The sequence below is a fragment of the Geospiza fortis genome, unplaced genomic scaffold, assembly GCF_000277835.1.
Source record: "Geospiza fortis unplaced genomic scaffold, GeoFor_1.0 scaffold166, whole genome shotgun sequence".
In the NCBI taxonomy this organism is placed as follows: Eukaryota; Metazoa; Chordata; class Aves; order Passeriformes; family Thraupidae; genus Geospiza; species Geospiza fortis.
In genome coordinates, this window is record NW_005054310.1 from 2,478,757 (window position 1) to 2,502,605 (window position 23,849).

At 36.4% G+C, this 23,849-nt stretch overlaps 1 protein-coding gene across 10 annotated transcripts in view; it reads right to left on the minus strand.

Annotated features, from left to right (window-relative positions):
- The window catches only part of NAV3 (neuron navigator 3), a 497,733-nt gene that overhangs the window by 27,307 nt on the left and 446,577 nt on the right, over nucleotides 1–23,849 (minus strand). For 9 of the 10 annotated variants that reach the window (XM_031055561.1, XM_031055560.1, XM_031055563.1 and 6 more), the window contains 7 exons: nucleotides 23,465–23,506; nucleotides 20,986–21,146; nucleotides 18,960–19,148; nucleotides 16,523–16,575; nucleotides 11,937–11,960; nucleotides 9,576–9,653; nucleotides 1,301–1,384 (listed from right to left, as the gene is read on the minus strand). In XM_031055561.1, coding sequence (XP_030911421.1) covers nucleotides 1,301–1,384; nucleotides 9,576–9,653; nucleotides 11,937–11,960; nucleotides 16,523–16,575; nucleotides 18,960–19,148; nucleotides 20,986–21,146; nucleotides 23,465–23,506 — 631 coding nt within the window. The remainder of the gene's footprint in view (nucleotides 1–1,300; nucleotides 1,385–9,575; nucleotides 9,654–11,936; nucleotides 11,961–16,522; nucleotides 16,576–18,959; nucleotides 19,149–20,985; nucleotides 21,147–23,464; nucleotides 23,507–23,849) is intronic. The other variant, XM_031055565.1, reaches the window with a different exon arrangement.

A 23,849-nucleotide genomic window follows, 5' to 3' on the forward strand; every position in this document is an offset into this window, starting at 1 on the left:
GTGAGCCTACTGTTTAATGGATGAATTCAAAATACTTAATTGGTTAAACACTAATTTAATTAAAAAGCCCCTATTTAATAGAAATTGTCCTGCAAGTTGAAGTAAAATTACTCAAAATTAAGTGCAGGAAGTTCTGTATCAGAATGCATAGCTGATTTTTATTAGAAAATATATTTTATTATTGCTTTTATAAGCAATATTTTATTTATTACTGCCTGTCCTTCCAGTCTCCTTCCTATATAATTAGGGTTAAAGGAATTTAAATTCAGTAACAGAGAAAAGAAGAGAAGGAAAAGAATAAGTTTTAAATCTTTTGGGAAAGAAACTTGATCTGTTTCAATGTCACTGCTTAACTCCTTCTGGAAAGAAAACCTGATGGATTTATACTTTGTAAAATAGTTAAAAGTTTTGTTTTTAAGAAAAATCCATTGTGACTGTGTTTTTTTTCTCCCCCCCCCCCCCCCCCCCAAGATGAAACAAAAGCAAACAATACAAATATTTTCTATCCAGTTCACAATGAGTCTTCCCACATTTCTTGTGTTGGTGCTGAACCAGACTCTGAAACGTTATTTTTGTAGACAGTTACAGACTCCAGTGGTGACTAGCAGCTCACAGATAAACATATTCTTTCACAGTTTGGGTCAAGGAGGCCTTTCCATTAACAGGGCATTGTTGAAAATTCGTAAGGGTAGAGAGTTGCAGAAGTTCAATCCTGGAAGGTGCTAAGCAGCCTCTTAATCCTGAGCTTGGTAAAAGGACTCACATTAAATTTCTTTGTATCGTGTTTAGAGTATTTTTCCCCCCATTAGATAAATACCACAGTGAAAAAGTGAAAACCCAAACTGTTTATTTATGGATAGGATGCCTAACCTTCATTAACTTTCTCAATTAACCTATTTTTCTCTACTTAAACTTCTTTGTTTCCTGAAATTCTATTGTTCTGGTGGTTCTGGGAGGCTGCAATGAGCACTGCAGCAGCTTATGATAAGTTTTTGTTACATGATCCTTCAGTATGGAGTAAACCTGAAGTCATGAATGTTTTCATTGAATTCTGGAAATGAAATATTTTATTCTCAAACTATTTTATGATACTATCTGTGTAAACCTGATGCTGCATAGTTTTTTCCACATGCTGCTGGACATTCATGAAAAATTGATCGCAGCAATCATTAAAGAAAAATCTGTCTTATTGCCACAGATGTCCCTTTTTCCTCTTTTTCCTTTCAGTGTTTTTAAACAAAACTTTAACATAATTTTCTGACAATTTTCTACAGTAAAGCATCCTCTTTGACAAACCTACCTTTTGTTCAGCTGTCATTGTTAGACTTTGCAATCGGCCTGTCATATTTCCCAAGCTTTTTTCAAAAGCTGCTACTAGATGAGCCTGTGAAAGAAAGACAACATAGGGAAATTTTGCCAGATCTATTTGATCTTTAAAAGTATGTTTTTCCTTCAAGCACATTTTCTCCAGCTCTTTAATATTAGTTCAAACTCAGACTGAGCTAAGTTGGATAGATGAATCAGCCAAATGAACTCAGTGTTCCTCAGGCTTCTTTAGCTCCCAATGAGATTAGCTCAGGTATCTCTGCCTGGAAATGAATTATGGATTTAATGCCTGACTTTAAGTTTACTGATATATTAGCCAAAAGTAGTCTGCTCCCAAAGAGAAGTCCAGGAGCAATTATTTTCAATTACTGGACACTTCAAAACAGGAATTCAAGCACTTTATCTTGAAAAGCAAATTTTAACTTCAGAAATAAAACACTTCAGAAAAATCCCAAGCCTTAAACAAAAAATATCACAGTTAGTCTTACAAAATGTCATTGCTTAGTCTATTAATATTATATTGCTCATATATGTCTTTGTGCGTATAAAATATATTTTGTAAAATATAAATATAACATTTATAATGTGTGCAAATATATATATATAAAACAAAATAAAATCCTGAAAACTGGAGGTCTTACTTCTCAGAAAAAAAAGCAATAGAGTTGAAACAGAACAAAATATTAAAAAAACCCCAAAACTTCTTTCTCTTTTTTATTTTTTAAACAACCAGCATCCTACACTGTAATCAAACGAAATTGATAAGAATTATACTTCATCAGATCTAACTGGCATTGAGCTTTGTAGGGCAAAGAAGAGCAAACGGTCATAAAAATCCCAATATGCTAAGCCAGGGAAAGTAGAGCCAAGGGAAAGTAAAGATTTAATTTTTAAGGAAGTCCATATAATCCCGTCCATTTCTCTCCCAACATCAAATAGTAAAAGCATAAGGAAATGCTTATTTTCTCATTACCATCTCAAAAGTGGTAGCAGACAAAGTCTCCAAACATTGGCACATGGAAATATAACTCAAACCCACCATATTTATATGCACAAATGGATTAACTGAGCTTCCTCAGGGAGAAAATTTAGTTTTTATTACAGCAGTTCAGGCACATACAGTGCCTGGCAAATTTTGCAGTTGCAGATTTGCATGCTTCTACAAACATAGTTGAAATTGTTTGAATGTATGTGGTTGTACTGAATCTGAGGTATAATCAAGAAAAAACGTGGTCCAAAAAGGATTTTGTTCTGCATTTTAGGAGAGGGAAAAGAGCTTCTTGCCACTTTGCTCTGTATATTATCCCTCAAATAGAAGATTACCATAAATATAATAGTGGCCTACTTCTGCATCTCCGCTTCAGAGCTGTTATACTGATGAGTGACTTTTGTGTCTTGTAAATAATTTTGGATTGCTATAAATATTTAGGTATCTTGAAAGCCTCTTATTTCATTCTCATTAATCTTACTAAAAGCTTACTCCTTGTTACCTACACTATTAGTATACTTAGGTACACAATTACTTACAGGTATAGTGGTCAATCGACCTGGTTTCTGCATCTGCAGGGATATCTTAGGGATAACTTTTGTGGTAAAGGACACACACCACAAGGACTAACTCCAGATAAACATGGGGCTAGAACAATATAGAATCTCTTGAAGATAATTGTATATATTCCTATTTTAACACTTATAACTTAGGCTATATTCTTGAAGTTAAAATCTTTGATAAAATGAACATGGAAACCTGTCAATCAATACTACAGCCTTTGGTTGTTTTTACTACTCTATTCCTCTGAGAAAATAAAAAAAAAATGTTTTGATGTTTTTAAACTTACTTCTAACTTTATTAATTAGCTACATGTTAAAAGTATCCAGATTAATCTATGCCGTTTTATTTCCAAAGATGATGACCACACACCCAGAACACTATCAGAGACAAAATAGATGCACTACTACAGAATTTTAGCCAAATGTCTCTCCACTACTTTGTTTAACAGGAAACTAATGGAGCTCACTGTTCCCTGCCTCATAAAAAATCTATGGCTTGGCTGATGGCCCATGGTTCTGTTTTACTCTGAGAATTACAGTGGGGACTGAGGGTTTGAAAGAGGAATAATTTGTTTAATTATGCATTGCTTCTGTCCTTTTCAGAAATTAGACTGTAATAACCACAGTACTTTGGTACCAAACTATGCATACTTGTGTAAAGTATTTTCCTGTTCCACAGCTACAAATGCATCCTGTATAGTACATGAATCGACAACAAAGAACTTACAGGAAAAATTAAGTACTGAAAAGCAGCATTAAAAATGTCATCAAAGGTCATTGAAACTATTATTTTCTGATAGCCTTTAGAGAAAGACAGCCATGTCACGAGGGTTCTTAGTAAAATTCACCCAGTGACAGAGAACATTACCTTCTTGGAATAATATACCAAACTTTTTGCATCATAAATGTGATTGGATCAAGACGATGCATTTTTTCTAACTCATTTCAAATAAAGACTATTAGATCTTGATTTCCCAATAATAAAGAAATGTAATTCAAAGTCTCATTGACCATAAACCATTCAAGAAGAAAACCTTTTAATTGCATTGTTCATGACTTTAAATGTTTATTACAAGATAACACTCTTCTACTGAAGTATTGATTTTATATTCAGAGTAATAAACTGTTCTTTCTCCATGGCAGCTAATATTAGTTTCTTCAGCTGTCTAGGAGCTGTGACTTGAAAACTTAAGAAGATATTCCCTACAGAAATACTATACAGTAAAATAAGAAAATTAAGTTTCAAAAAGGCTAAATTATCGGTATACTTATATGTGGGTGTTGAAGTACACATAAACATATGTATGTATTTCCATTTGAGGTCAGCTTTCACATTTAAACAGTTAAATGCAGAATAATTCATAAAACAATTAAAGCAAAGAGAAAGAAAAATCTGTGTCTTTGATGATGTTCATCAGAAATTAAAAATTCAAAATAGAAACTTTTTTACACTTAAAAATTTGGTAATTTATTTTGATTGGATTGCTAATCCTCAGTTTCTGAGGATGATTTAATTCATCTAAAAGTTTCCATTCTTTCATTCTTGTAAAAATATTCAGGAATTGTTTTGTTTGTTTTTTTAAGATACAGCCAGTCTCTCACACCTTAGAAATCTCTGGGTTAGATTCAGAAGTTTCATTCACAGCGTACACACATCATTGCAATACTTCAAAGAGTAGCCTGAATATTTTATGTGCTTTATATAATGCTCATTCTAAAGTAAAAATATGTCTTCAAAATTGAATGCAGTATTTGTACTTGAAAAAAAGACATCTTGGAATTAGAGTTAAGTAACTGGGCATTACTTGAAGTATGCCTGCAGCAAAATATATCCATCATTAACATGACATACATATTAGATACATAGATACACAGCTCTTAATCTGTAGATAATCATTCACATGTGAGTTAATTTTGACTTCTATTAACATGCGAAATGCCCACTGGAAATAGTCAAAGAGATGTATGATTAGGGAATGACTTCACTGCTAAGATGACATATTTGATTTTAAACATTTCCTTAGTAAACTATCGCAGCCAGGCAAACCCCAAATACCTCAGCTCAGGTTTACAGCCTATCCTGAACATGACATTCACATATGAAACATCTGTCTTCCAACACACTTTGGGATTTGACCTGTGGCGTTCAGATTTATAAAACAAAGATAAATAAATAAAGTTCCTCCCACCTGACAGGGCTGAATGAAAGGAGGTGTGAAAGGCCAGAGGAGATCAGGCTGGTTGCAAGCAGCAACTGTAGATCTGGTGGCCTTCTCTGTTTGCTGTCTGCTAGCATCTTGTTGCTTGGCTGTAGGATAGTGGTTCAGAGCTGGCCAAACAAGAGCATTAGCCAGCACACCCCCTCCGCTTGCTACTGGCATCCTGGCTCTACTACAGCTTGCAAGCAAGCACCCTTCAGCTTCATACAGTACAAAGCTCTGATCAAAGTCCCTCTGAACAGGCTTGGTCAGACTGCTCACTGGAATTTGAGCCCTTGTCAGTCACATACGGAGTCTGCTGGTTGGACATTTTCTGCACTGAAAACAGGCCCTTTCTGAATTAATATTAAGATTTACCCTTCAGCCACACTGAGACAGATGCCAGGGGTAAAGCAAGAATCTCAGAGAAAATCTGTAAATTAAGAATCCAAACGACAGCTGGACCCAGCTTGAATTTAATCATATGCAGGTGAAACACTTTGGCCCTTTGGGGTTAATCAAATGAAATAAATTGCTGAAGTCAAGCATAGTACCTGAGTCCAGCCAACAAACACTAAACAACAAATCAAACCAAATATGAAAATTTCTAGCAGAGTTTTCAGTAATGCCTGAGAAATGCTGTAACTTCCAATTGACAGATTTTGGTATAAAATAATGTATCGAGCAAAGGCTTGATTGAAGAGGTCAAATTTCAACCTGCCAGTCTTTTAATGACTTATATACTAACGTTACCAACAGTCTTCTATGGAGAAGCAAAGAAAGGAACAAATAGCGTTGAAATGAGCTGAATAAGGTGCTCTTTTTTTCACTCACGTACAGTACTTTTGCTCAGTTCTACAGAGGGAAATGCTAACAACAAATTCACATTGAGATGGAGCTTTGAAGGAACAAGATTTCTGGCTATTAACACTTTCCTTCTCCAGAACCCCAGCAAGGCAAAAGTGCTGCCTATTTTCAGACAGCGAAGGTATGGAAATTAGGAGGGGTTCAGGACTAACACTAAGGACTAATGCTAAGAGGAATGCATTTGTAGCAAAAGCATCAGAAAGGACTGAGCATTTTTTCTGGTTAGCAAAAGCACCATAAAAGATAGCCTGTTCATACAGTTCTCTGTCTGCCACAGAAGACAGACAGTGATCAAACTTTTCTGAATTAAACTTAATGTTCGTTCAAAATTTAGCCTTCCTGATGAGCAAACATGACTCAAAATGAGGGTCACAGCAGTATTATTCATGTAGAGATTTGATTTCTTCTCTGAGAGTAAATTCCAGATTTTTGTGATTAGGAATACTTCTCCTTTAAAAGGCAGTGACTGGTGAAATATGTAGTCTCTTAGACTACAAAATAAATGATAAATGAATACACGAAAGGAACGCATTGCTAAGGCACAAGTACAAGTTCATGAAATCTAGAAAGCCATCTAAGTTTTCTGTAAGTTTGCCAAGTTAAATCAATTGTTTGTTAATAACTCTCAAAATTTTCATGAAAAATACTTAATATGTGGCATTTAAACATCAATTCTGTAATTAAATAAATTTCAGTGGTTCTATCACAATTAAATAGTTGAATATACTCTCCACTTTCAACATGGATTTTATTTCTGATGTTTAAGAGATACTTTGTAGAATTTCTTCTCATAAAATGCTTGAAGGACTGACAGAAGGAGTGCTAAAAAGCAGTCTCTTTTGATTGTTTGGATTCATGTGGAAGTGTTGTTTTAATACTTTACAAGTTCTGTATCAGAAACAGCAGAAAATGAATTCAGGACCAGGTTTATTGTGAAATACTTCTCAATTTTTTGGTTTTGTAAAGTATGTATCTCATGAGAACATCCTGCCAAAAATATTTACTCCCAATATCTACGTTTTTTTAAAGATGGTATTCATTGCGAATATAATTTTGTTCATGCCTAGGGATTTTGAAGCCTCTACATTTCGTGCTCCTGAAAAATTTAATTTTGAAGGAATTTCTACATGTTGGGGATTTGGCAAGAGGAAAGATTTCTCTTGTATCATTTAAAAAATGCATGTGCAAAATGGATCAGACTTAGGGTTGCTTATAGGTTTAGAGTTTAAAGAATATCTCCATGGAGATGGATTAGAAGGTGTGTAACAGTCAAAAGAACATGATTAAATTAACCAAATGTGGTACTTCTGCATAGGAAAACCAGATGTCTATACTTATATATTTAGCCATCCTATTGAAAATGTCCTTACAGTTAGATCCATAGAAAAGCATTCTTCCTAGCTGTTCAGAAGCCCAGAGGCAGCATATAGGAACAGATTACCAACAATCCAGTCTGATTTATACGGATCAACCCAAATTTATTTCTTACCCATGTAGCTGATTTAGTTTGAATAAAAACCAAGTCAAAATACCCATTTTTAACTTATCTCAATTTCTTTGAATTATGGGTCAAATCTAATTATAGCATGGAGCTGGCTTTGACAATTTGTCTACAATAAGCAATATTATTAAAAACCATCCAGAATGGTGTTTATTTAATAGAAAGTCATATTGGCCAGAGGTATAGTGAAGGACTTCTAAATAAGACTGAGGAGAGATAGGACACAGTTTGTCCAAGCAAACAAAACAATGGCTTAATTTCCTCAGCTGCAGAGAATGCTCTGACATTATTGCACTTGTTGCCATACTATAGACTACAGCATTTCTGGGTTGACTGAAAAGTGATGGAGACTGAGTAATCTTTCAACTCTCCCTTTCAACACAGCAGTTAGAAAGAATCTGCTGGTGTTTCTGTTCTGAGCCAGTGGAAGGAGGGAAGGGAAAACTGTTTTTCTACCTGCAGAGTAAAGAGAGGAGTGGTGCCAGGGGCCCTAAATTATCACCTGGAACAGGCACTGAGCACAAAGGCAAACAATTTAGTTTAACTGATATAACACCTCTATTTAGAATAATGAAAAGGTTTGGTTTGGGAGGGACCTTTAATGAGTCCAACTTCTGACTGTGGGCAGACATATCTTTCACTAAATCAGGGGCTTGCTGGAATCAAGATAACTCCTCTGGATAACACCAGGGCACTCAGAGTAGATATGGGCATGTCTGTGATTGTGCTGTGTCACAAGTGCAGCCAGGAATCACCTTCCTGTGCTCCCCACATCCAAGCAGAGCTGCAGCACCTCTGCATTTGTTGTGGAAAGAAAAGGGCCCTGCAGAGAGCAACAGACTCACTAGCAAACACACCTACCCAAAGCAGGCTATTTTAGCTCTTCTCTCAGTGTGGGTTTCAGTTTGCTGCTCTCAGGATAGAGGAATGAAGAACTGCCCAAACTGGTAAAGATGAAGGTCAGTGTCTAAAACATGTGAATGAAGGAGCCCCAAACCAAATATAGATATGCTGGCTAATCTAGCTATACATTCTCAAATGAAAAAACCCAGAATCCAGATTTTGAATTTACAAACATTGCAATGTCCCACATCATCTGATTCACTAGTTCATTCCCAGTACTCAGAAGAGTATGGCAACCTACACTGCTACAGATGTACAAACACCCACAGGTGCTCTGCAGCCATCTGAACAGAGAAGAAAGTGCTAAGCATAGCTTTGCCACATTTTCATGTGTAGAAGTCACACATGAACAAGCAGCTTTCACAGAGCTAAAGATTATTTTCTCACAACATGAAATAATTTCTTTAAAATCAGCACTTATTTATAAATCTAAATATTCATGACACCTACACTTCAAAGAAAGGCACTCCATGGGCTGTCCAAGATATCAGGAAAGTGCTTTCTTGAACCGCAAAATGATACATTCTTCTAACTGCATCTCAGATTTCCCTCACAGAAGTAACAATAATTATAGTCTGAACTGCATTTAAAAATCACAATACTAGATCGATCAGTACCTTCACCTGAAACCACATCAACCAGACAGGATTGTAGCTTGCATTCTGTATCTGTCATTATTTTCAGATAACACATTCCATAACTCATATTACCAATATATGTAAAATTGAAGGAACCCCAGGAAGCTCTCTGTAAAATAGCCCAGTGTTAATTAGTTATATATCAGCACTGCTTTTGTAGCATATAAATGCTATATACACTTGTAGACCATGCTTCCCTTCACACCTGACTGCATTTTGCAGGGTTTGTCTTTGTGAAATTAAACATGAATGAATTCTATTAGAATATGCAAATCATGCCTTTCTTTTGTTGTGTCTCCTTACTTTTGGCCATTTTTTATAATTGATTCTGAGAAAAGGATGAAACTTAACAGTATAGGACTGTCACATTCAAACTGTGGAAACTCTCCATTTCCACTGCCTACTTTCCATTTCCACAAGATTAGTTTTTCTTGAAGCTGGGACAATGTAGAAATTAAATGAAATCATTAACTTGGAAAACAAAAACCCTAAATAAATAAATAGTAAATGTCTCCAAGACTATGTGTTGAGGAAGAGCAATTGGTAATGTATTTGTTGATACTACTTATCATCACAAGCAAAAATACTTACATTTGCTGAAAGTTGAGAAGTAAGGGTAGCAACTTTCTCCTGCGATGCAACCAACTCTCTCCGTAGTTTCTGAATTTGCTAGAGAAACAACAGACTGCTGTCAGTATTTCAGCAATGTTTTTGTTGTGGTTATTTTGTATGTTTTCTTGAGAGACAACCAATAGATTTACAAAGTCTTAGCTTCAAATTTTAATCTCAGAACTACCCAGAAATACAAATTATTAGACGTTGTAGCTCAGTGTTGCTCCAACTGCTTTCTAGCACTCAACCGGTCTATGAGCCAGGATTCCAGTTAAAGAAGCACACATGGGTAAATGCTTAATTACTTTGTATGTATTATCCTTTTTGCAAAGGAAATGTCATGAGTTTTTACCAAATCCCACAAGTCCTAAACATATGCTTAGTGCAATCAAGGAGATGTGGCCTGAGGTTTTGAAACATGAGTGCATTTGGGTGAGGTTCCTGCCTGACTGTAGACATGATGCAGACAACATATGTTGAATGTCTACAGTAGACTAAGATAACATGAAAAATGTACTCTCATGCTGCCTGCCATGAAGAAGGCTTTGATAGCTACCTCAGACACAAGATTTTTCTTTATGGATGTCTAAAATTAGGTGAGGTAAAGTAGTATTGTTTTTTCTCTAACACATGCTTCCTACAGTCCCTGAAATTCAAACATGCAACCTCTTTGAATCTTATATAGTATTCAAAAACTTGCTTGCCAACTTAAAAAAAAATAAATGTAGCTTTAAATGTGCTTGTTGACATGAAAATAAACTCAAGACCCTTTTATCCTTTAATGAAAAACAGAATCCTTATGAAAAATATGTTTCCGTTTCAGCTGGGATAGATACCTAACATGAAGCTTGCACATAATTTTAAGGCCATTTAACCCTATTTCAGATCTTACAGGGACTTCTGGGCACTGTACTGAAATCAAGCACAGCATGGAGTTTCACTTTGAAGAGCCTCTCATATTCAGATGTAAATTATTCCAGACAAGAGAAATAAAATGGGTAAAACCAGCCTAGGAAAGGGAACATTTACAGTCACTAGTAAAGACCATTGCAGTACTTTAGTTTTATGACTCCCATGAAAACCAACAAGAAATACTGTACAAGCAACATGAACATGTTCCTGTACTTCTATAATGCAAAAATAGCTCAGTCATTTACACTAGCTCAGTGCAACAGGGGCAGATTATCGAGCTGTTCTCCATCCTGGACTGACCCTTTTATTTTTCCAAGTATTCTCTTTTGTTTTTAAATGTAATTATTTGACATTCCAGCTTAAGCTACACTTTCATCATGCTCTTGCAAATCGCAAAGGTAGGTCTCACGAAGTGCTGTCCAACATCTCCTGTAAGAGCATCTCAAGCAGATCCAGATACTGAGAAAACACCATGTAGAAATACACAGAAAAGAAATGTTTATTTTCTATATTCAGACCTACAGAAAAGCCAATAAAATGAGGAACTGGAATTTACACTACTGAGCTGTAACACGCCTCTTTAGCTCTTTTTTTTTAACTTAAAGAGATGTGAGCTTAGACAAAATTATGTTGAAATATACTGCAGCAAGGAGGGAAGGATATGTTTATTTGTTCCATGCCCTCAAAATATCTTTTTGTTGACTTTTTATTTGATTAGAATAGTTAAAATAGGAGCAGCATAAATGCAGGTGTTGGAAGGCATGCAGCTCTGTGAAGTGGAAATGCACCCCTTGGTGCTGTATTTTTATTGCAGCTACTCTTTGGTGCCCTTTTAATACAACCAGGACTTCATTTTGAGAAAGGCTGTAATTGTATCCAGCTGCTGACCCAGGCTTGTCACCCATTCTTATACATTGTGAGGAGAAAGAAGCTATTTTCCATGTCAAATTTGATTTATATCTGAAATCAATCTGCATTGCTCTGAAATCCATCAAAATGGTCAGTTTCAGAAATTTAATATAATTCAAAATGTAAGGAAGAGAAGTTCAAAGCAATCATTTGAAGTATTTTTCCTCCTGAAAGGCAGCACCTTACCTTGAATTGCACAATTCCTTAGATCCTGCACAGAGTGGTATTAAGTCTGAAATCAGACCTATCTCAACTCCTCCACTCAATGCCCAGCTCTTACTGATTCTTTTCATCTTTTCAGAATGACAGCCAGGAGACTTTCTTCAGCACAATGCTAAGAAAACACCTTCTAGTTAACTAAAAGCTGCACCAGGTTTCCACCAACATTTCTTAAAAGATGATGCAAAGACGCAGGGTGTATTTTCCCCACCAACTCCACAGTTTAGCCAAAGCAGGTAAACAATAAACTAAAAAATAATGTAAGCAATACAGAGGTATAAAAATGAAGAAAAGCTTTACCTCTGAATGTGCCTTTTCTTCTGCCTGGAAGAAAACAAAGAAGAAATGGCTTAGAATAGTGTGCAACATAGTTGTGGTAATAGAACATAAAAGCCAGCCACACTGAAGTGAAATGAATAGCTGCATGCATGCACTACATTTAAGGAAGGTATCCAGTAAAAACAATAAATGGAACTCTTTTCAGCTTGCTTGGCAAAGCTCCAGCTGAAACCCCAAAGAGTTTGCCAGCGTACTGACAAAATGAAATGGTGGAGAAAGGGAGAGGAGGACCAGAACTGCAGAAACTGCAGCTACATTTCTAAGATACAAACAAAAATTTACCATGCTCTCACTGCATGGGCCTTAGTCTGATTCAAAAGAAAACGTTTATGCTGCAATGATTATTAGGGCTCCTGGATTTAAATTTGCTTTACTGCATACCAAGACATGTCCCTAATATGATATGTAATCTCTGATAAGAGAAGTTGACGGCACCTCTCATTGGGAAAGGGGAGGGGAACTTGCATTTTAATGTAATTTTGTCCATACAGAGTACTGACCAAAATATTAAGGGCTATCAAGGCATGTTAAAGTTTTCAATTAAATTTGCTAATATTTAATGATTTAGGTATTTTCCATATTGTAATATATTGTGTCATATATTGAAACCTTTTGTTCAGCAGCCTTTTCCAACAAGCTAAGAAATGAAACCACTGCAAGGCAAACCTTTGAAAGTCATTCAGTTTCTAAGCTTTGGATCAGTCCTATTCAGGAGACATTTGGTGGACAGATAAATCTTGCTTCAGTGGGATTCTAATGGAAAAGAATGGCATGCCACCAGAAAGAAACCCTTTCATAACATAAAATAAGAATCAGTAAATGAACTGGAAATTAATCCACCCCATGGTCTGAAATGGCCAATGTTCAGAGAAGCAGTCTACATTATCTGGAAGAGAATAGTAAACAGTAGAAGGAAAACATAGGTAAGCAATTATCTCTAAATAACATTAGAAACACTAATAAAACCCAAGGTAAGGGCACTTCAAAAGTTCTCTGGCATAGGACTGTCTGTCTTATACTGTGTTATTACAAATCAGCTGAATTTGAGCCTGCATTAGGCATTAATTTTGTTGTCAGGATTTTATTGATTTATAACAAAAATGTTTTTTGCTTTACCTTGCATAAGGGGAGAAGACTTCTGGAAAATGCCTCTTTCCATACATGCTTATCTGTTAGCAGATAAGCAGATAAACAGACTGTGCTGCTATGATGTTTGCCTTGGCAACACTTAGAAATGCTTTTGGCTGAAACTACTTTAATACCTGACACATCACTATGTGAGGATAATTTAGTATAATGATTTTTTTTCCCATCACAGATGTGACACAGTAACTTTCTGATCAATGTTTACAAAAAAGAGATCTGCCTACAGAAAAAATTTATATTCTATTCCCATTATTGTTGCAACAAATATGTAGTGCATGGAGGGTCACAAAGGGATTTAGGTCCTCTTATGATTTCTTCTGTGACAACAAAAGCAAAAAATTAGGGTTGGTGACTTTTTTCTAGAACTGCCATGTGGGGACATGGTCCTTGTCCTTGGAGCATCAAACCTGCTGATGAAGACACTGCTAGATGTCCTTAGCAGACAACTCCCTCAATGCAGAAGGAAGTGTTGCCTCTCCTGAAGTTCAGAGAGGTGGATCCCACAAGTCAGATTTTGTGGGCAGTGAAGGAAGTAAATGAATGAGAAAGACCAGGATTTTGGACCAGCTTAAAAAAATAGAATCTGACAACCAAATGCATCTCAGTAGTTTTTACTTAAGTTTATGCTCACATCATTGTAACCCAGGACTCAGCCATTGTTCCAACAGGCTCTAAAAGGAAAAAAATTCTTTTTCTCACTCCAGTTCTGCATTATATGCATGCAACCCATCCTTGCAAGGATTATTTTTCTTTCTTTGAAGTTTTAAAACATTAAGGTACAAATGACATGCCCTTCTAGAACTCCTCTGAGCATGGCCTAGCACAATCAACAAGGCCTAGGGAGTCAAAGTGCAGCTAATGCCAAGAGCCAGTGCAGGAAATTGGCAATTAACTAAATATGGGAAAATTTAAGTGCTTCACCTACTGAGCAGGAGGAGATTGAAACAGGAGACAACCTATCATAATTTTTTCAATTACTCACAGGGCTAAGTGAATTCACTGCCAAAACTGAATCAGTTAACTATGTCTGCTCACATGGTATATTTTTCTGTGAAACAAAATGGAGGTCTCTGTATATGCATATCTCTACAAACTAGATTTCCAGTCCATGCAAGTTAAGTCCTGAAAACCCAAATGCAAGTCAAGAAGAAAGCCAGTATATACAGAATGGAGAACTTCTGTGTCATTGGACTTACTCAATGGCAGAAAATAATGAAATGTCTCTTCTGAATCTCATATTCTAGTTCTCAAAGAAACAATCTTCAGAGAATAACTTGAAGATTTTCAACTATCCTCTGGTAATTATCCATGAACGTCTTGATCTTCATTTAGTACTTTGACTGAATTTCTCAAGTGTTTAGGTCACAGAAAACACTAGAACTAAGGCTTAAGACAATGCTTGAGAAATCTAATAAATACATTTAATTGAGATAACCCTGTGAAGCTATCCCACTGCTCTCTTCACTCAGCTGATGTGATACTGAGTGTTAAACTTTTCAGGTTCCTACTCCACTTATGCATCATCTTTTGATTAATTGCTGAAAAGTTTAAGCCATTTTCAAAGTGGGCTCAAGCAGAAGAAATTCAGATCAAAAATCTTTGCTAAAAGTCAATCCTAGTAATTATTTATACCAATTCATTTCTGGCCCTTTTCAGATTTTTCTGCAGCTTCCATTTTCTTGTCTGTAAAATCCATTTTTTAAGGAATGGGGCTCAGATGCAATGTGAATTCACAGTCAGAAGATATTTATAGTATGAACCTGGGTAAACAGCTTAAAGTTTATTTTGCAGGGAAAATACCACTCTTTAATATCATGGGGTTTAGTTAATATTTCCAAGATACTCTGTTGAAATATAAAAGGTTATATAAATAGTAAGTATTAGTAAATTCTTGCTACATTACACAATATCAGAACACAGATATTTCAGAGTTACTCACTTACTAGATGCTGAAAGCATCCTGTGTCACTTTACAGCTTGATTTTTTTCATCTATCAGTTTCATAACATTCTTCTAAACTTTGGCATCACAGCTTGAATTATAATTTTTGACAAACCTTCCCATGCAAACTGGTAGTAGTGTCTCACAGACAAGGAAATAGTTCAAAAGGTTTTTTCAACCACCAAAACATCAGTGAGAAGCTTAACTCTGACATGTAGCCAGCCTGTATAGACATTCTACACCTCCCACCTTCACCTCCCCTCTCATGCTTCCAAGTAATTCAGGACTGGTTTGGACTGAAATGACTTGCAACTTGCAGCTTAAGGCCTGTAAAAACCCAAGGTATGTGTACTTAATGTTTTAAATATGCCCTTGAAAGAACCTTTTTATGATTTAACAGAGCTAGGAGAGGCACCATTGTGCATGGATGCAACATACTTCCCAAGCTAACATGAGTTTAGCATTGAGACAGAGCTACCACGTGCTACAAATCATCAAACTGCAGGAGCTTGGTATTCCTAAGCAAGAACTGGCTCTGGGTAGAGGGGTCCATCACTGGAATGTCGGCTGACACCACTCAACAGCTGGACATATGGAGAGGACACACACTACTGATGAATGCATGGGATGAAAGCAGGTAAGTGGGTTGCTGTCCTGTGAAAAGGGGTTCCTGCAGCACCTAGTTGTGGTTAGTGAGGAGGTTGAAAAGCAACTGCTGTGTATCAGCAAGGGAATGTCCAAACATGTTCAACTGCTCCCTATGGATGATTTCTTGTTAGTAGAACAACCAAAGCAAAAAATGATGCAAAATATATTAAAAAATCCCCCATAAAGTTAAAAAAACCCCACAAACAAACCAAAAAATAAAACAGAGGGAAAAAAATCAATCCCAGGAAAACTTCTGGAGATAGAAACAGATATTACTCAATCTAATTAATCTAACTAATGAAGATTAAAGTTTTAGAAAGTTATTCTCATTTCTTTGTAAGTAACATTTAAATGCTGCCACTTGCAAGTAAAATCAGTAGACACTTAAACTCCAAATTACATCTCCCTTACTCTAAGGCAATCTTGTGGTTTTCAAGAAGTTTACCTCAAGCAAGGCCAGGAGAGAAATAATTTTCTAAATTATGCAGTAGCTGAAGGTAAGCAAAATGACTCAAAATGGTCAACTACAATAGCATAAGGACCCCCATAAGAGAGACATTCTTTGACTTTCACCTTCTTTTTAGCTTTCAAAATGTATACTGAATGATTTTAAACATTAATAAACAATTCACATAAAAAGGTGAAAATAAAGTTTTCTAAAATAGTATGAAGTAGTACAAAGCTGAAAACAAACATTCCTACTTTATTGCAGTAAAATTCTAATTCTCCTAGATCTCAAAGTATTGAAATTTTCACAAAAAATGAACAAGAACAGAGGCAGGCAGAACTTTTTCTAAAATATCAATACTCACCGTAGAGTAGAGAGAGGATGTGCTGGAGACAAGTGATAATGAGGACCCATGTACTTTAAGAAAAGGAAAATAACATGAAACATTGCTGAAAGCATAAAATTTCCCCCATGTAGCTCAATAAGTAAACAAATTTTTAAAATGAGAACCCATTTTCCACAAAGAGCAATTATGAACGATCAGTATAGAATAGCCATTGATAGATTTCCCTGCAATTAGATTGTCCTATACAGAAAAATCATTTTCCTGTATATGGGGCAGGTGAGTGAGCCAATGACATTTTGTGTTATTATCAGCAAACCAAGCATCACTTTTGTTGCTTTGACAAGAAATCACTTGATAAATACACTCTTCAGAGAAACCAGAAATCGAGCTGTTTACACACCTGTCCTAAGCTGAGAAAATTATTTTAGTAAGAGATATGCTTTGGAAAACAGTTCACATGCCGTGGTGTGAGCTCCCAAGCTTTCCTCAGAAAGGTTGACCCGTGTAGTTGAAGTCCATGGGAAGGGGTGACTGTGAGGGGTAGTGACATATTTCCCTTAATCCTCAGTGGAGTCAGCCTCAAGAGCATTGAGTGAATGTTGCAGGGCTGCACTTTAAGAAATGGGGTTCCTGGCCTACCTGGAAATGGCAAACTGTAAAAAAAAATTGCCCCTTTTGCTTCTGATGACTCTCCTGGCTATACCCACAGATAACTTCAAAGAAGATAATTTATTTCATTACCTTTTTTATTTTTGTTTTACAAGATGTGTTTTTAAAAAAATATGTATCATTTGCCAGGGTTTGATAAAAAAAAGTATTTTGCTTTAATAGCTACCTGTCTGCAAAAAACAGACACTACAGAATACTTGGATTAGCCAAATGGACTTTAAATCTAGTTTTCTATTTACAGAAATGTGGAACACTGACCACTGAAATGGAGTGGCTTCCAAAGTATGTTTGATTTTCAGTCTCTGGTTTAAATGTCTGAGCTAAACTGCCATTCTGCACCGTGGCTCTATGCATTACCTCACTTGTTTCACTTTAACCTTCCTCAGAGCTCCTATCTTAAAATACTCTGACCTTCTAACAGCATCATTTCATGTTAATCTCCAATGATCATAAACTGCTGAAAACTGTTTATCGCTGCTGCATTGACTTTCATTTACTCGGGTTGATCACAGTTATCCACTCCAGCTGGATATGAAACAGAACTAATGAAAAAGCTTTCATCAAACCCACTGGTGGCCCATTACTGAAATTCTACATTTAACACCTCTTTTTCTATGCATTAATTGCTTTGTTTTCTCTATTATTCTTCCAGTGTTTCCTTTGATAATTCTGTTCCTCAGCGAAGGGTCTGTAGTCATCTCTGTCCTTGAATTATGTGATATTCTTCTGTGCAGTCAGCCATCCTCTCTGTGCTGACAACTCACAGCTTGAGTTGTCCTGCACCCTGCTGCTAGTATTACATACCCAGATGTCTGCCTGATATATCATCTAAAATACAGTAAAAGGAATCAAAAAAGTAGAAGCATTATTTGTCTGTTGTTTTATCTAGGACTTTTTTTATTCCTTTTATCTTGTGACCTTTGGGGCTAAGGCAAGACTTTTTTAATTTGCCTATTATAAAGATAATTTACATTGTCATCACTTAGCAGTAAACACGATAATTGTTATAGAATGAATTGCACAGGGTTTCAGTTGTCTTTTTGTTTAATTAAAGCATTTAAGGACTTTGCACTCATGGGAATTCTGCAAATAATCAGATTTATCAGAAATGTTAGAAGAAAATGTTACAGTGTATTTAATTAGGAGTTGTCAGGTTCTCTGTGGATGAAAAAAGAGCAAAACCCAAAACAAAACAAAACAAAAATTCACCAAGTTCCAGATGTTGCAGATAGCATTAAGGAAAGCAGACAGTAATAATCTGCATAAAGAAGTGAGGTCAGTTCAAATTACAGAACTTCAATAAAGAAATTCACATGGTGTTTGCTGCAGGAGGCTGTAGGAAAGTGGGGAATATAAATGACTACACAAGAAAGGAGATGTTAAGTAGCACTGGTGTTTGGAGAAAAAAAAGGAAGCACAGAAGTAGGACTAAGAAAGCAGAGAAACACAGAAGTCAAGGTACGTTCAGCCATTTCGGATTTAGAGGAAAAAAGAATAATTTTCCAAGAATGGCTTCCTTTGCTCCGAAATTTCTGACAGGGGATTTGTACATGTATGAGATACATACATCATTGCTTATTACTGGGTGAAAGTAATAGTGTGAAACCTTCCATGTTTCAGGATAAGAAAGGCTTGTGAGTTCAACTCAACAGGATCAATAAAAGCTTCAGAAAATCATTTAAGTTTCTGTGGTGCAGGGTGCAGAAGAAATATCTTAAAATTTTACTATGCTTTGGACATCTATTTTGGGACGTGTTTGTCAATTTAAGTAGTTACTCAGTCTTACCTTCTTCCATGCTGTCCCTGAATGAACCTGAATGACTGATTGCTCGTGGTCTCTCTTCCAAGGATGTAGCACTGCCACACAGCTGGGAGTCATCGTACAGATCAAAAGAAGTGTCTTGTGCAGGGATGCTGTTTGAACGCATCATGCTGGGTCCAGGAAGGTTAAACTGTGATAGGTTGGTTGGACTCACTGGAATAAAAAGCTTTATTATTGAAGCACATTTCCATTAAGTGAATTTTGCTTCTGCACAAAATTGTAATGAAGAACTAGCACGGTTAGGTGGACTTCATGCTGTTGAGACAATGGAGGGCTTTTATTCCTACATTTAAAGCTTCAACAGAAAGGTGGAGCAGATGGCCTCAAAGGAACTGGATGACATTAATCCTGCAAAGCACGTGGTAATGCTAACACTGGTGTCTGAACACCCTTTGGCAGCCCATAGAAAATCAATGGGGGAGGTTCAAAAGTTAAAAAGGAATAAGAGGTCATAAGTACTTTTATAAGCAGCTCTTCTAATGAATCAGTATCTATATTTCACAGTAATATACCTTTATTACTGACTGCTGTTAAGGCCAAAGTTTATTTGCATATATAAGATATTTATCCTTTGATTTACAGGAACACCTACCACTATACTAGGTTAAATATTTGTGCAAAGGCCTCAGCTGAATCTCATCCTTATAAAAAGGTGTAGTCAGACATGGTTGAAATCAAGAACAGCATTGATGAACCTACTTTAAGCTTTCACAAAGCTCTTTTGCCAGTAGAAAGGAAAGCCTAGCTATGGTTCCCCTGGACCACACAACCTCAATCCCTAGGAGAAAAAGCTAACTGTCTAGCCAAATTCAGCCCCAGTATTTGGACTTTTAGTTTAGATCATCCAAGATGTGTCCTAAGCTATAAACTACCAGAACAGCTGTGTTGTGAGAGCAAATTATTCCACGGGGATATGAAAACTGAAATAAAACAAAGTACAATGAAAAAACAAATTTTAAACCCCATGATCTTATTTCTCTCTATTGTGAGTACACAAGAACTATGAACAAAAAGAAAATGAGATGATTGTAAACAGAAAATAATATAGTGGAAAAAAACTCCTTAAAACTATGACACAGAAAAAACTGTGCCTAAAACTACAGGAGGAAAATTCAAAGCAGTGGCTTGTTTAGCGAGGATCCAATTTAATTTTTAAAAGTAGCTTAGCTCAACTTCTTTTCCTGTATGTAGTAAAGATGAACATGTGCATGTCTGATCAAATGTCTTTTGAGTGATTGTAACCTACAGATGCCATAAGCTGTGACAGAGAGATAGAAGTCTTAATTCTTCAAAGGATGTTAGTAATTCCTTACTAGAGGCCTAAATCATAAAAAGCTCATAGTGAACCTAAGTATGTGACAAGTTCAGTGAAGATAAGTGGGTTTTATTCAGAATTAAAGAAAGAAATAATACTATAAAAATAAACTTGTGTTGGATTAATTTGAAACAATATTCAGAAGAACCAAATCTAAACCTTGGTTCATAATCAAATAAAACTGCAATGTCACTCACATCCCAAAATACTATATTGCATTCAAGATTAGCTTTGGATTGGGCCCAGTGCAGTTATAGCCAGGTCCAGCTACTGAAACACATTGAAAAGGTCTATCTCAAAGCAAACCTCTTTGTAGGAAAAATGCAATGTTTAGTTTCTGACATTCCCTGAAATCACTGAAAAGAATCCTACTGACTGTGAAACCTAAAAGATGAATAGCTTTGAACTAGAACCTAATTTCCAGCTCTCCCTCAAAATTTATCTCCTTGGTCAAGTCATAAAGAATCTGTGCTTCTTTTTTTCCTCTGTGCAAAATAGGTGGTACCTCGACCCACTTAATTAACCACTAACTCCCCTCATTAGTGAGGTACAACAATATGGTGATGACAATGTTAAAAATAAACTACCTAGTCTGGCAGACTAAGAAATATGTACAGCTGAATTTTATGGTTCCATTAAAGAGAAGGAGAAACAGTGAAGGGAAACAGCATTTACCCAGGTTGGAAAAGTGATATTTTCCAGTTGCAGATGAAGACATAGCTGAAGGAGAAACAAGTGGGGACTGACTGCCAGTGTCCTGCAGGCCTCCGGTTGAATGGGAGCGCAGCCATTCCTTGCCTTCCTCCTGACTTGTCTGCCGGGATGATGGTGTGTACCTGAAAAACCACAGCTGGCATGCTCAAGACAATGACAAGGTGATGCCTTAGAAAGAAACAGCTGTCACATAAATACCCTTCACCAGTTAGACAGAACAAATCCCTAGGAAGACATCAAGTCGAGTCAAGTGATTATCACCAGAGATTTTAACTAGGTACAGTTTACCATTGGGTTACACCAAAAACATACAGGACTTGAACCCCTTTTACTCTTCATCCCCCTCCCCAAAACAGCATTCCCTTCTTTTGAAGAGACAGGATGATAAACCATAGCAGACAGACAACTGAGCTGACAGAAAAGGACTTCAAATCTATAGGAAGTGTACAGGTTGATGCAAAAGCTTGGAAGCCATATGGTTATGATGGGGAATGGGCAGAATAGAAGCCAAGGAACGTTAGTAGCCACTTACAAAATGACATCTGTCACACATCATGTGGGCAATTGATTAGACAACAGGAGTGAAACAGATCAACAACTCTGAAAGAGGAGTTTGCATTGGTAATGACAGCTACTCATGGTCATATGCACTAGATGCGCTGCTCTGAATGCTACCTGACATTGTGTCCTGCCCCAAACTGAGGGGAGGGAAAGGGACAGGAAAAATAAACAATTAGCAGAAACAAGTTCTCTGGAAGGAAGAAGTTTGGCAATCAAATAATTAATCAACTGCTTCCTATGGTAAACCAAGTGCAACGTGACATGTGGGCCAAGAGGGAGAACTGGTAACTCACTGGGTCCAGCCTTGGCTGAGCTGGATGAAAGGCAATTCTGGCAGTGACTAAACATTAAAATGTGCAGACAGTGTGGGTCTTAATCAAGAGATTTGTTTTCAGCAATGTCTGAAAATCAGAATGAAATGCTTCATTCAGACAAAATACTGCCGAGAAATGAACACCTCCTTTGCCACTGTCATGAGCCATCAGTGTTCCTCAAAACAGCAGAGCAGAAAGGGCTTTTGATATTCTGGCTTCAGGCTTGTGAGGCACAAGTGTTTCTGCTTAGAGAGAAAATTAAATGAACATGTAAGTTCTTGTGTTGTGCTTGGGATTTTGTACAGTATTTTACAGCAGTAAACCATCTTGACCTTATTAAATATTCACTTTCTCCTTTCAAAAATACAGCTATGATCTTTACCTATAATTGTGGTAGAGCACAAAGTTACTGAGTGGTTATCAGATTGGAAAGATGGCAAAACAAGAAATCAGGATGTGAGTTTTGGATGGGCTTCTCTGCACATTAAATCAAATGGATTTTTTTTCCTGGGCTAACCGATCTTTTTTATATGCCTATAAGCACTATTCCCACTCCAATTCACTTTCAGCTTTCAGCCACCATTACAGCTGTACAGCCACAAAGTCTGATCATCTCATAGTATCCTCGCAGGGATAATGCCTTTAATGGCTTCCACCTTTTCCATTCTCTCCAAATCCAAAGTGATTGTTCTGTGATGATAAAAAATTTGACTAAATTCTTATTAACGAACAGCTAGTGCAGAACGTCAGAAGGTGCATTCTAGTGACAATAGTTTAGCACTACCTTAAAATTTCACAAATATTTATTCATAACTCATGAGATTTAATGGTACAATCTCAGTTATTGGAAAGCTGCAGTGTCTGTGTGCATGCACATATATCCGTGCTTGCCAAATCTTCTTCCTGGATTGGGGAGATGGGCTTCCATGCCTCATGAGACTACCCAAGTTACCTAATAATCTGCTCTTTTCACCATGGAGGAGATAAGAGGGTAGATAAATTCTGTTTTCTGTGATGAAGACAGAATTTAGTGAAGTGTTAGTAGTAAAGCTGGACTCTGTATTGCTGGATAAGGACCAAGAAGACTGTATGGAGCAGCAAACATTTCACACTTACAAACCTTGGATAGTAAAATTAGTATTTTCTAGCCCTACCCTTCAGTAGCTCTCCAGTTCAAACTGCATGAGTCCAAAGTTAGCTCCACCTCTAAAACCTTCTTTTTCTCCATAATGTTTTCAATAATTAGACCTATTGAATTGTATAAATATATTGTTCTGTCTCTTTTAGATCTCCAGGATTCAATGCCTTTTAAAGATTCATTCCATAAGGAAATGATCCCTAATAGTATTTACTTTCCATGGTATATCTTGAAAGAAGATTTATTCTTTAGGCAGACATGGAAAGAGAAAGTCCATTTTTAAAATTTACATTTTATGGTTTGAATTGAAATTCCTAGAACTCTGCTGTAAACAGGATCAACGGAAGGAGAAAGAAAAATAAAGGCAGCATAGAAAAGGTTACAGGAAAATAGAGAAGCAGCAGTCATGCTCAAAAAAAAAATATACCTTAATCCCTTTTTGGGGAGTGTATTTCTGTCAAGCTGCATGCTGTTAAAACAAAAAAAAAATCCCTAAGGACATACAGTAAACAGGACTGTTCAGAATTAAAATTTTAAAGCTCTAGGTTTGTGTGAATAACAGAAGGTCATTTAATGCCTTTTAATATAACTTTCATGATAAATCCTTCACTCATTGGAAGGAAGAATAGGACATGGACTGCTGCACATTCATTTTTCATCTAGACATGCTCTGGGCTGGGTCAATAGTAATTTGGAGACTGTCCAAGTCAGAAAGAAGTGCTTCTTTACCATTTCTAACCTTTCTACAGCTTTTTTCTGCAATCTGTGTGAGAATCATATGGTCACAGTGTGAATCTTTATTTTTCACAGTT